Raw genomic sequence first — 14,440 nt, forward strand, 5'->3', positions numbered from 1 at the left:
ATCAGAGGGTAATGGCTTGTAGAAACTCGTGTTGGAGAGCTGCCGAGCAGCCTCTTGTTCATATTCCGACCTATTCATGACGACAACAGCACCTCCTTTGTCAGCCTTTTTGATTATGATGTCAGAGTTGTTTCTGAGGCTGTGGATGGCATTGCGTTCCGCATGGCTGAGGTTATGGGGCAAGTGATAGGTGACCTTTTGCAGCATGTCCTGAATGGCACCAAATCTGGGCTCTGGTTTATCAAAGTGGGAATGAATTCTAAAGCCAACGGTTACTCACTCCAAATGTCCTGCTGCTATCCCCCAAATTTTTAAATAAGAGAGTAGTTAGGTCACGTGCTTCAGGTTATTATAACTCTCTCTCTCTCTTTATAGTAATATTTGCTCCCTGCATGAAACACCATTTAATAAGCACACTGCCCCATTCTGCATTAGCTGTATTTTCTGTAAGAGTTTAAGGTGTAGCATAATTACAGAGGTCCTACCTGGAAGTGACTAAGACATGGATAATTGTGGCTAGATCCACATCTAAAAGAAAAGGAAGAAACCTCCTTGGCAAGTACAGAGGATAAAATAACTTACACTCTTATTTTTGGCCGATACAAGTATAGGGGAACCACAAGACATTGTGAAGATGTGTATTTTGCTGTGGGTTCCACAGCCCACATATGTAGGTTGATATGGTGCAGATTAATCTTTTGCTTGTATATGTAGCTTGGGATCTCTGACCAATCTTGGGATGGTGAATGAGATTCATTGGGGCTCCCAGTTCATTAGTGGTGACAGAGGGGAATAAGGTGTGGTGTGGTTTGTATGTGCAGTATCAATTGCAAAATGTATCATACCTACCTCATACCTGGAGGCCAGAAAGGGTTTGGGTTTGTGGCTATAAGTAGTAAGTGGGTTCACACTTTACAAGCCAATATGTAGAACTGTCCATGGAATAGTGAGGTTCTGTAGCACATATTTGAATATTATGTGAAGAAAAGTGGTCAGAAGTAACAGGTAGCTTTAAAGTTGGTGTAGGAATCTTAATGTCCAATTTCCTTACTTAAAAGTGTTGGTTTTGAAATGTAACTACTATAGAAGAATCTATTATTTTTTTCTAAGCAATATAGATTATTGTCCTTAAATCTATCTTAAACTTTTGGCAATCATTCTTTTCTTTTCTTTTCTTTTCTTTTCTTTTCTTTTCTTTCGTAAAGTAAAACTTCCAAGTATTTTCATTTCTTTCCACTACTATTTTAAATTATTTTAATGAAGAACTTTTGAAAAAGAATGAAATAAAAATCTTGTTAACTATATATATATATATATATATATATATATATATAATCTTGTTAACTTATATAATAATGATTATATATATATATATATATATATATATATATAAAATGAAACAACAGCTGGGGGTGGTGGTGTATGTTCTACTCCTTGGAAGACCCAGAAGCAAGACTAAAGACTACCAGGGCTTTAGAGTGGTAGCCGTGTTAGTCTGTAGCAAAAACAACAAGGAGTCCTTGTGGCACTTTAGAGACTAACAAATTTATTCGTGGACTAGAACCCACGTCATCAGATGCATGGAGTGGAAAATACAGTAGCAGGTATATATAAACACAGTACATGAAAAGATGGGAGCTGGCTTACCAAGGGGGGGGGGGGGGACAGTGCTAACGAGACAATTCAATTAACAGTAGAATACCAAGGAAGGAAAAATCACTTTTATAGTAGTAATGAGGGTGGCCCATTTCAGACAGTTCACAAGAAGGTATGAGTAACAGTAGGGGGAAATTAGTATGGGTTAATTAGTTTTTGTAATGACCCATCCACTTCCAGCCTTTATTCAGACCTAATTTGATGGTGTCCAGTTTACAAATTAATTCCAGTTCTGCAGTTTCTCTTTGGAGTCTGTTTTTGAAGTTTTTTTGTAAAAATTGCCACTTTTAAGTCTGTTACTGAGTGACCAGGGAGATTGAAGTGTTCTCCTACTGGTTTTTGAATGTTATAATTCCTGATGTCAGATTTGTTATAATTCCCGATGTCTGATTTCTCTATGCAAAAGAATAAATGGACACAAATGCGATTTTTCCTCCCTTGGTATTCTACTGTTAATTGAATTGTCTCGTTAGCACTGACCCCCAACTTGATAAGACAACTCCTATCTTTTCATGTACTCTGTGTGTGTGTGTGTATATATATATATACACACACACACACCTGCTACTGTATTTTCCACTCCATACATCTGATGAAGTGGGTTCTAGCCCACAAAAGCTTATGGCCAAATAAATTTGTTAGTCTCTAAGGTGCCACAAGGAATCCTTGTTATTTTTTTTTACAAGGGCTTTGTATCACTATCCGCATTTTCTGAGAGCTACAAGTACTTACTCTCCAAACCCTTTTTTTTACTTCCCATAGAACACATCCTCCTCCTAGGAGGAATTTTCTATACACAATCTTCACATAGAAAACTTTCTATCTGAGGTGATTTTATGCTGAAAACTTGCTACACAAAGGCTTCTACATGCTAAATATCATATACATAAATAAGTAGGTTGCACACAACATTTCTTTTGTAAAAAGTCCTTTATAGAATATCTGCTCAGAAACACACGTGGTAGAAAGATTTCTATATGAAGGTTTCCTACCTAGAAAGTTTTCTGCAGGAGATATTTGTATGAAGGGACTTATTTTCACTCCAGAGGAGAGCCAGGTGCACCAAAGAATGGTTTCATAATTTAATAAGTCCCTGATTTATTCCTCTCCTGAAGTTTAGAAGCTCAATTGGCTTCATCAATGGAGTTTGAAAGTACACAAGCACAATTAAATTTGAAGAATTTACAAGCTCCCTATGTTGTGGCTGCAGAGCTTGTCATTTCCTTGCAGGCATTTATTTGCAGACCTTGAAAGAACCATGAGCAGTGAACAAAGACCTTACTGTCTGCAGATCTTGTAAGGATCACTGGCAATATTTGCAGACCTTGTAAGCTCCATTGACAATGCTTAGAGACCTTGTAAATTCCAACATAGTAAGCCTGGCATTCACAAGGAGCACAGAATGTTGAATAATGGTTATAATATTCATACACTCCAAAGTTAGGGATTCTGGCAGGGTTACACTAGGCCCCTGTTAGCTTTCATTGTAGAACAAGCTGTAGAACCAGTTTAAAGTACTGAATCAAAGGCCTTAAGTACGCACCAGGTCCCTAAGTTGCTGACAGGAAGGTGACAAAAACGCACCGTTCCCTGTCTAATCTGGCAGTGAAAGACAAATTCTTTCAAAGCTCCCAAAAGCTGACTAGCCTGATGCATGCTCCAAGGCCCAGAAACCCAGTCGTTCTCTAATCCCAAACAGGGGCAGGGTGGGAGTTGTTCATCCCAGATGCAGAATGGCACCTCAGGCAAAGGAAAGGGCTTATTAACCCTCCTCTCAAATGTATGGGAGCCAATGGGCTTCCTCTGAACCCTTTCAGCCAGCCAGCCTCCCCTCCCCAAGCCAACGAGGAGGCTGACAGCCCACAAGGAGGAGAGGACAATGAGGAGAGGCAATCCTTAAAGGGGCCAACGGTTTTCTTTCCCCAGTTGGCCCTAGACATGGGAGGGTGGTGGGGGTGGGGCATGTATAGAGTTGTTGCCATAGCTAATAATGAGTTGGGGTCTCAGCCCATTTCTGGGTGGACAAGTGTTTACATAGCAAATTACCATCACAGTGGGCCCGAATGCATTCCCTTATTGGTGATCTGATCACTGAGGGCAAATATTAAGTGGTCATAGGGAATGAATGTCCCTCTGATACCTAAATGTGGTCCCTCCAGTTCAGTGCTGAGCTACATTGATGGGGCAATGTGGGGTGGTTCTCACTGCCATTTACCATTGTGTACCTATCTTGTGGACTACTAAACCACTTACGTAACAACAGCCAAGCCAGCTCTTTCATCAGAATGGAAAATAACCATAAAGGCAAAATATTAAAATATTCAGTAAGATCATGTACTTATTATATATTTGATGAGGCAGTTTTAAAGGGCAGCAATGAATCTGTAGTGACGTTACAAACGTGTATCATAGCAGCCTCTAGTAGTCATTTAGAAAGGTTGAGCTGACATTCTGAGTAGGATCAGTGTGGAAATGTAGTGTGGGCAAGTCACAATGTTATGTGGAACCAGAGGGATGAAAAAACTATAACATTTTTTGTAAGTCTAGTTTGTTGCATTTATGTAATTCAGAACTGTGGGACATTTAACTAAAGTAGTGTCTTAAACCTTTTACAGGAACTTCTGTGGTTCAGGTAACAGCTACTGATGCAGATGACCCTACTTATGGGAATAGTGCCAGAGTCGTTTACAGTATTCTGCAAGGACAACCTTACTTTTCTGTGGAGCCAAAGACAGGTAACTTTCTCAGGTTCCCCCACAGATAAGTCCACAGTAATGCTGAGGTATAGTTTTAGTTTAGTTGAGTTTATAGTTTAAGTCCACATTTGTTTGAAACTCAGACGGGATACTTGCTAGTGAAGTGTGTTGTTATAAAAATGAATTGTGGTTTTAGCACTCTTATTTCCATATGTCAATAACATGTTCAGTTTGTAAATTAACAGTACATATTTGAAACATATAACCATTTGAAAATATTTATATCTGTCCTGTCCCTCGCTGTGATCTCACCAGCTTCATTGTCCATTGCCCCTACATACACCAGCCCTCTTCAGGCTTCCTGAGATTCCTCTTCTGTATGACCACTTTTCTCAGCTTCTCTTTGTTGCCAAATACTTCACTGTGGGGCTCAACTAGTCTCCATATCTGGATGAGGCCTGGCCTAGATTGCTCCTTTGAAACCTTGAACATTTCTGGATTGTCTGTAGATGTTCTCAGGTGAGCATAATTCTCTGGGCGTGCCTGTTTAAGAAGTCCCAATGGCATACAAGTAGCCAGCTCAGGACCGATACACAGCCATAAACCAGCTAGGCTCCAGGATTAAACCTTGCTCAAGGTATGGGAGTTTAGGCTGCTGTGTGGGTAGGGTGGTGGATTTGCAAGGAAAATATTTAAAAAATTCAGACATTTCTTAATGAAAAGATCAAAATTTCAACATCACCTGAAGCCTATTCCCACTTCCCACCATATCAGTACATGCCCGTAGGAACACAATGAGATTGAGCATCAGAGAAAGTAATTTCCGGCCCAAATTTTCAAGGTGTTCGTCACACACCACAAATTGATGTAATTTATTTTACTTAAAAGTGGACTGTAACAAACACTATGGTTTACACTGTGCGCATGCAAGCATTTTGTGCAGAAGAATCCATTATTCTATTCCATTCTGCTTTGATCCACATATTGTACTCATCACTGTAATATTGGTAAACATTTGCCATTAGTTGCTGCATAACTGCTGCAGTTATTGTTATCATTATTATTTTCATTTAAGCATTCATGATATGCTGTACAAGGCATACAAATCAAGACTTGCCTCCCTGCCTGATTTGATTTTGTACTCCTCTCGTTTCTGCGTTTTTATTCCCTTCTCCCATTTTGTAAATGCATGCCCTTTTTGGGTGTCTTCTGACTCCAGATTTCCTCCTCAGAAAGTGAAAATGAAAATTCGGTGAGAAATTTCAAATGATTCTTTTTATATTTTATTGACAAATTTTCATGGAAAATGTTTTGGTTTTTTTTTTTTGGCCCGGGGCTAAAAACAAGGCATTGTGCTTTTGAATGCCAATAATTACCTGGCACATTTTTGCCAGCCACCACCAAAAATATTTTTTTTTTTAAAACAATTTTCTGTATGTTCCACAGAAATTTATGAACTTTTACAGCCAAATCATTGTGCACATGTCCTTACAGTCTCCATGAAGTCTGTGAACATTATCCATTCTATTGTATCGGCTCTTATGAAGACAAAATTAGTAACTTTTGCCCTTTCTCTTTAAGTGTGTATCTGGTCCCTATCAATGTAGCATCTGAGTACTCAACAGTCATTAGTGAATTTACCCTCACAATGTCCCTGCGAAATAAGGAATTCTCTTATTATCCCTGTTTTACAGTTAGCACAAACTGAGGCACAAAAAAATAAAATGATTTACCCAAGACAACTTAAGAAGTCAGTGGCAGTGCTGGGAATGTAACTTTTCTGAGTCCCAGTGCAGAGCATTAACCACATGGCGAGCCTCTTTCCAACACTTTAACAATGCCTGAATTTATGGAAATGAGCTATATTCTGGTATAACTGCATTCGCATTAGGGGTTTTGTGCCATGGCAGCTATACCTGTTTCTAAATCGATATATTGGTATCCAAAATTTGTATAGCCCAGCCTCTTAGACAGTGGCATGGTAACTTCTGCTCAATCAAAATCTTTGAAGAATGCTACTGAAGTGTTTTGTTATGTTTTTATTAGTTGTGATGCCACAGTCCTCTATGTACATGACAATTATCTCCCAGAAATGATGACTAGCATTGGAAGAGTTATGACAGTAGCTATAAATGACCAAAAGCAAGCAAATCAGAACATTTAGAAACAGTTAAAAATGAATATGTTGTGAAATTAAGTATTCATTTTTTCCACAAATTTGTTGTACCATGAAATCTATTTGTAAAGCAAATATTTTTGCACAGAAAAGTTTAATGCGGAGCCCTGCGTTCAAAAGAAGTGAAGATAAATAGAACTGTAACTAAACATTTGACAAATCTCCAATGAAGTGATATGGGCCCCAGTGTGCCTCTCCTTTATTTTGGTTGTTTGTTTCTTTTGTTGGTGATACTAAGCATTGGTAGAGTAAATGCCTGCCTCTCTGGAAATCAGAGTTAGCAGCTGTACAATGTACGAAACATGAAATATTCATAAAGTCATTGTGGTTTGAGAAGGAATATTTATTTATCTGGTACATATCGACAGAGCAGAATGGGTAACGCACTGGATTTTTTGCTTCTTTTTTTTTAATTTCAAATCATAATTACAAATTGTATGTAAATGACTAAGTGAATATAACAATAATATTATTTCATATATTAGAGTATTTCAGTTAATACATCAAAGCCTAAATGGGGTGCTTTAGAAGTTGCAACTGTTTAAATAAATAGCAGCCAATACAAAATAGCTTCATTTGACGGTGTTAGAAGGATATGAGATAAATAATACTCAGAATCCGTTTGGTCAATGACGATTTCAAGACCTTTGTTAAATTGTTCACTCAGCGTGGAATCTTGAAAAACAATACAAATACATGTTTCTCCGTATCACCCCAATTGTGGGGAAACGAAGCTGTATGAGAGATCGGATGGCTGAGGACCCACAAGATGTGCAAGTGCCAGCAACTCCATGAAATCCACCCGGGACTTTTATATTGCTATTGATTTCTCATAGAGGGCTCTCGTCGTACAGTGACGTGTGGCAGTGTAAAACCATACGGCACAGAAAGCCTCTAGCCTATGCTACCATCGGTTGCAAATTGTTGCCTTCTGACAGCAGTGATTGGTGGAAACTTTGAAAGGAGTCTGTGGGTTCTGTTCAGTTCAGTTCCCAGTGAAAAAGTACCATGACAAAATTTATACTAATTACCCCCCTTCTTGGCACTCTCAGCAGAGATGCAAGGGATTGAATGGACATGGAAACTGACCCAGAGGTAGTTATTTCAGACCGAGCTTCAAACAATCCGCAGGAGCTTACACTACGTGGCTGATGCCTATGTAAAAGCTTTCTATGAGTAAACTACTTTTCTTGATCACTGATTTCACAATAGGAAAGACCCATCTATAGCTGTTGATGCTGTCCCATATTGACATAACAAGTACCTTCACCATTGTACCTGACAATATATTATAGATATGGAGAAACTAGTCCAAATCATCCTTTTATCTCATTACAACACTATTCTTTTAAGGCAAACATAATGTTTATGTCAATATATTTACCAATAATAAATGCAACCAATGATGTGTATTTTGTTGGTCTCCAGGTATTATCAAGACTGCCCTACCGAACATGGATAGGGAGGCCAAAGACCAGTATTTACTTGTTATTCAAGCAAAGGATATGGTTGGACAAAATGGTGGACTGTCTGGGACCACATCTGTAACTGTCACCTTGACCGATGTCAATGATAATCCACCACGGTTTCCACGGAGTAAGTTACTTTATGACAGTTGCTACCTTTTCTAAATGTTCTGCATGTTGTACATTACATGCCGTCTGTAAAATGGACCTTATCATACTTATCTCCTCTTTAAAGTGCTTTGAGATCTCTGGATAAAAATTGTTATATCACAGCTAGGTTATATTTTTAGTAGTATTAGTATTATTACATTGGAAAAATCTATCTTGTTTACCAGTCCACACATAAATATTTTTCAGATCAGTTTAAACACAGTGATGCACACTATGTACATGTATTAATATCTTTTGTTCTTTCACTGTCAAAGGAAAGATAAAAGATTTATAGTGCAGCATTTACTTCTGGGATTTCAAGATGCATATTTTTTTCTTTCTTGCATAAACTTCACATTCCTTTGGAAATACAGCAAGATTTTTCTTGTGCAGACACTCCGTGTTTCATAAGAAATCAATCTTGGAAGAAACAAAACCATCTGCCCTCAATTTACTTGTGTTGACCAAAATGGCTCTTGACTTAAGCAAGAAGAGGAAAGAAACAAGTATATTACCAAATTTGAGGCACCCTGTTTATAAATTACATTTTATCTCATCCCTTTTCTTTCTTCCAATGGTCTTCCTTGTAAAGTCATTGCTACGGGAAATTAGAATAATGTGCAGAATGTATTCATGCCCAATCTGGCCTCTTCTCAAGTGTATATGAAAAACAAATATGTCCAAAGAGAAGGAGAATTAGATTTACTGCCTCCAATTGCTTGTGGTATTAATAGAACAACAGTGAATCTATTTCTGGAGGTGAGAATGGTATTGGCTGCACACTACACTCCAAAATCTTTTCTAGCTGCATTGTATATCACTTTCTACTTGTACTACAAGGTTGAAATTTTCAAGGGAGAGGGAGATGCACTTATTAAAGGGTCAGAAACTGAGTATATCTCAAGATCCAGTCATGTCAAGTATGGGCAGGGCTTCCTTGAGATTTACAGTTATAAAAATTAGGACTAATACTCATTCTATTGGCTTTTATTTTATTCCTCTCATATTATAGGAAATATACCAAAAAAATCTTGTTCTCTTGAACCTTTTTAGTAACAGTTCATCTCATTACTTCACTCTTTAAATTTAGAGAGATGCTGTCTAAACAATCCCACAAACCTGGTGGGAGAGAGTGGAGGATGGAGAAATGATACCCACTGTCTTTCACCTCAAAGAACAATTGTTCTATTTTTCAACTAAGACGTTTATGTGGTACCTTCAACAGAGTTGTAAAGTTAATATAAGTCATGACCCCGGGTTCAATGATTGTTTTAAATTTTACAGGATCATATCAGTATAATGTCCCAGAGTCCTTGCCTGTGGCTTCAGTGGTGGCCAAAATAAAAGCTGCAGATGCTGATGTAGGCCCTAATGCTGAAATGGAATATAAGATTGTGGATGGTGATGGCCTTGGAGTTTTCAAAATTTCTGTTGACAAAGATACACAGGAGGGAATCATTACTATTCAGAAGGTAAAATTCACTTTTTTTTTTTTATTTGTGGTTGAGCAAGACCAATGTAGTAGGTATAAGGATGAGACTGTATGGTTAAGATGGGGAGGATCCTCACCTGCTTTTACTGGGTCATGTTAGCAGATCTCATTTTGATTTCAGTTTTTCTAAAAAAATGCCTGAATATCATTTGTACTGAGCCCAGTGATCTTTGGTGGGTTTTTTTAAAGCCCCAGCACCTATAGAATTATCTGAGAATTTCAGCTTTCATTTATTAACTGGTAGATTTCTAGCTCTCAAGATTGCAGAGAAAAGGTTGCCTGAGGGCACCCTTAAGACTCAATAGCCAGAAGGCAAATAAAACGGATCCCAAGTTTATTATTTTTTAAAATCTCATGATTTTTCAGCCATTCTCATAATTTTTCGGGGCCTGAATTCACAATTAGAGCTGTGTAGGATCCAGAATTTCCATTCTGTGGGAAATTCCAGTTTGTTTATATGCTGAAGAGGTGATTTCTTCATGATACAATTGCAATGTACTGCCTGATCCTGTGAAGGTACTGGCTACCTCCTGAGAGCTGCTGAACCCCCCTGAAGTCAGAGCAATGTGAGGATATTCAGCTTCCCCCAAAAAATCAGTTCCTAATACTGCAACGTGATTTTCAAATATCCTCTTTCAAGGCAGAAGCGATCAAGCATACTTCTTGCATACTGTGCTGATTTCTACTTAACACATATTTGAAATATAGCTAGTGAAAAGTTAGCCTTTTCTTTGTTCAGCAGCCAAATTCAATGTGGCTTCTTCAGCTTGCTCATTTAATGTCTCCAAGTACAGCTCTGGAAGATTTATGCCTGTCCTAGAGGGAGAACATTTGTCAGTGTCACACTGAACAATATTGAATCAGTCTGGGGTCTCTGATGATCCAAGTCAGAAGCTGATGCATATGTTTTAATTTTGCTATGAGCCTGTAGGCATGAAACTTGGACTCAGAGAATCTTGATTTCAGTGTTGTACAGAGTGGGTAAATAACTGCCATTTATTATTAATTATTATTATTATCTCTGTTGTCATTGTTATATTTATTGTTGGGTTTTGACCTGTCCTTTTCAGTGCTGAAAATTTGGTCTGAAAGGTGCTTCATGAAATGCCTGGTGAACCACATTAAAAAGGTTACCAAATTTTGACTCACTCTACTACTCCATTCCGTTAACCGTTTTGAAACCTTTGTTGGGTCAAAAAATAGTGCCTCAGAAATACGGTAATCTTTTATCCATTTTCCAGCATCCCATCCATTTTCCTCCTTTTAGCAGCCTGGCATCATCCGGACTCTAAAATCTACCTCTTGGACTCTAAAATCTACCCTTGCAGCATAGGGCAAGCTCAAGACCCTCCACAGTACATAAGCTCCACACTGGAGTTGCACGAGGGAACTCAGTGTGGGGTGGGTATGTAGGGATGCCTGTGCACAGTCGAAAGAGCCTCCTTGTTATGCTTGCATATCTCATTGCAAACAACATTGAGTGAGGGGGACGGGGATTGGCAGTGGAAGACTCCAGGACTGATTCCAGGCTTGGGGCAAGGATTTCATTTCCCAATTCCCCTTTCTCTGCAGTCCACTTACACAGAATTCAATTATGGGTACTGTATGCAGGTGGAATGGATTTCAACTATAATGTTGAACATGCTAGCTGACAACTGAATCAGCCAGACGGTGTCACTGCATGGTAACATGACTGAGCTCTGCATAAAAGTGTAAGGGAATGAGTGTAAGTCTGTAACTTGGAACTTACCTAACAGCAATGCTGTGCTACCAACTGCAGGAAGTATTCTACACAAGGGTCTGTAATTCATTGCCTTCTTCCCAAAAATCAGAGTAGAAATTAAGGAACAAAATTTCAAAGAAGCCTCAACCCAGCCTCAAATTTGTTTGCCCATAATTTAATGCATAATGTGTTTGTGTGTGCAGATGTCATTTGTGCACATACATCAAGCAATTAGATGTCATGGGAAACACTTCTGAATAGGGAGGCTTGTGTTCAATGTACAAAAATGCATGTGTAACTGTGCACCTTGGCTTTTGCACATAGTTACTATAGTCATTTGTGCAAACCAGGCAAATGGGCATGCAAAGGACCACTTGCTGTCAGAATAAATACAGAAACACACTTGGTTCTCTGTTTAATATTTGACTTCCTGCTACTTGATTTTCACATAGAAATTATGATTTTACTTTCTGGCTTTAGTAGGGCACAAATTTAGAGATAATTAAAATTTTGGTCTCATTGCTAAAGGTCTAGGTTTTGCTTAATCATACACAGACCTTATAGAATCATTAGTTAAAACAAATGAAGATGAGATTTCCTAAAAATAGGATATCAATGTTATAGAAAGAAATGAGATTTAGGGATATTAGCAAATAAAGCAGAACTTGTGTACATTCAGACTGAGTGGGAAAATGAAAGAAACTACCCAAGTCAGCAAAAGATGTAAGTAGTGTGTAATAAAATAATCTATTAAGGAAAGAGCTGGATGGATGTTTGGAAAGGGCCAGACACTGGGATGCTGATATTAAGACTCAGAAGCTAATTTATAGTTGTGTATTCAGTGAGATTATTTGTTTCTAATAGATCTTGCCCATTTAATATGGGTATTGTCTTTGCTGAGGTTGAGATTGAAGTATGAGTTTTGAGAGGGTGTTAGAAAGTTGTTTTCCTCCCATGCACATTTCAACACATCTCTTCTCTGCATCTTAGGGGCACACGTTCCAAAACAAGGAGTTGTAGCCTTTGTAGCTGTAATCTAAACTTCATGGGGTATATTCTGCCCTCACTTACACCTTTTCATTCCTACTCAATTCAGTGGAGTTGCACAGGTATAAGTGGGGGCTCCATGTAGGCTGATTTTAGACGAAATCTTTTAATGGTGGGAGATGCATTGGGGAGAAAAGTGGATCTTCTGTTCTCATGGTTCATGCTGCCATGACAGGACCTGGGAGGACATGGTGTTGAGAATGCTTTACTGCTGCTGCCTAGTGCCTGAGACAGTGCACAGTAACTGACTGGACTCCTAGTCACATTTCATAGCTGTTAGTTGAGGCCCCATTTGAAGCAATATTTGTTGTGACAGTAGCTTTGCCCTCTACTTACATTCCCCTGAGCATTAGGGGGAACTGGGCAAAGGGAAGAGAGGCTCCCTACATCTTCTTCCCACTCTTCCCTTGCAAGACAATAAAGAGCAGGATTTGGCCAGTGATATATTAGGCACCATTGCTATGCATGCAGGACAATGTAGAAGTCTTTCATATAGACCAGTAGAGACTCTGGGGCTCTTCTTTCCCAGAAAGTTTTGGAAGGACACCCTTCCCTACCCCCTCAGTTAATGGAAGAGCTGGGAACAAGATCCATCTTTTGATTGTGTGCATGTGCGTGTGATGCCTTACCCGACTCCATGCCAGGCAAACTAGGATTGGACACCACGACTGGATGAACAGGAGAAGCATTCAATATTTAAATTTGTTTCAAGCTCATGCCACATAAATTAATTGTTTTTATTTTCTTTTGATTTTGGAGATCGTTCCTTGGGATAAGAGCCATGTCTTCCACAAAGCAGAGCAGTCTGTTGGGGATTAAATAATAATAGTGGATGAAATCTTGGAACATTGAAATCAATGGGAGTTTTTCTATTCACCAAGTTTAATCTAGTAAATAATAATAATTATAGAAATGAGCCATTTACGTTGCTATTGGCATTTTAAAAAACCCAACCAACCAGCAAATTAAGTCCCTTCTATATCACATGAGACATATTATGCATTTGAATTACTAATCTGCTCCTTACCTAACAATGCATGCACTGTGTGTATGCGGAAACATTTTATCCTGCTTATATATAGAAACACACATACCAATAAACTGATACATTGTTCCTAGCATGTCAGTTTTCATTTACTGCCTGAAATCAGGATTGAAAAATTTACCAGATATGTGTGAGTCAGAAGACAAAACCTACTGGTCAGAAGCAAGTACAAATAATGAGTGAATGAGGACTCACTACCAACATCCCAGAGGCAATGGCCTCATGCAAAACCCAGCCCATACCTATCCCCAGCCACTGGAAGAATGGAAAGTGTTGGGACTAGTAGCAGGGTGCTGTCCTTGCAACCTGCTTAGAGTGTACATCTTTCATAGCAACTCCTGACTAGTAGTTACCTAATCAGTTTGGAGCCCCTTCCTCTCTCCGCTATGATTCCCCCTCTCCCTCACCAAACCAAACCAAACAATTCTTCTGGCTGCTGAAAGGGAGAAAAAGGTATGCTAGTTTTATTTTCTCTCCTAGCACAAAACTGCCTTCCTGACCTTTGTAAGGGCATATTTGCATGACTAACTCTTCACTACTCCCCTGGCTGCTGCAAATGGAAGGAGCGGTTTTTTGCTTCTCTATGTGTCCTCTAGCCTCAGGGTCTGTTTTTGTTACCCTTAGTGAATAGCTAAGTAAAATCAATGAGAGTTAGGCAATTCACCTACTTAGGTGTTTTGTAAACCCTGATAGGCACCTATATGCATCATTAGGGACCTAAATTTCTTTAAACATCTGGCCCTACATCATTTTTGAAAATGGAATGTAAGTACCTAACTCCCTTAGGTGCTTTTGAAATGTTTATCCTTGGTCTCTATGTGCTTCAGTTCTCCATCTCTGAAATGGGGATGATAGCTTTTCCTTTCCTCACAGGGCTGTTGCGAGGGTACATATTTTAAAGATGGTTTTGCAGAAGCAGCCGTGTTAGTCTGTATCCGCAAAAAGAAAAAGAGTACTTGTGGCAGACTAACAAATTCATTTGAGCATAA

General features: G+C 38.8%; 1 protein-coding gene across 1 annotated transcript in view; it reads left to right on the plus strand.

Annotated features, from left to right (window-relative positions):
• The window catches only part of CDH7 (cadherin 7), a 107,951-nt gene that overhangs the window by 57,235 nt on the left and 36,276 nt on the right, over positions 1 to 14,440 (plus strand). The window contains exons 4-6 of the mRNA XM_073331690.2: positions 4,272 to 4,391; positions 7,957 to 8,124; positions 9,429 to 9,616. Coding sequence (XP_073187791.1) covers positions 4,272 to 4,391; positions 7,957 to 8,124; positions 9,429 to 9,616 — 476 coding nt within the window. The remainder of the gene's footprint in view (positions 1 to 4,271; positions 4,392 to 7,956; positions 8,125 to 9,428; positions 9,617 to 14,440) is intronic.

This window comes from Lepidochelys kempii, chromosome 2 (genome assembly GCF_965140285.1).
Source record: "Lepidochelys kempii isolate rLepKem1 chromosome 2, rLepKem1.hap1, whole genome shotgun sequence".
Lineage (NCBI taxonomy): Eukaryota > Metazoa > Chordata > Testudines > Cheloniidae > Lepidochelys > Lepidochelys kempii.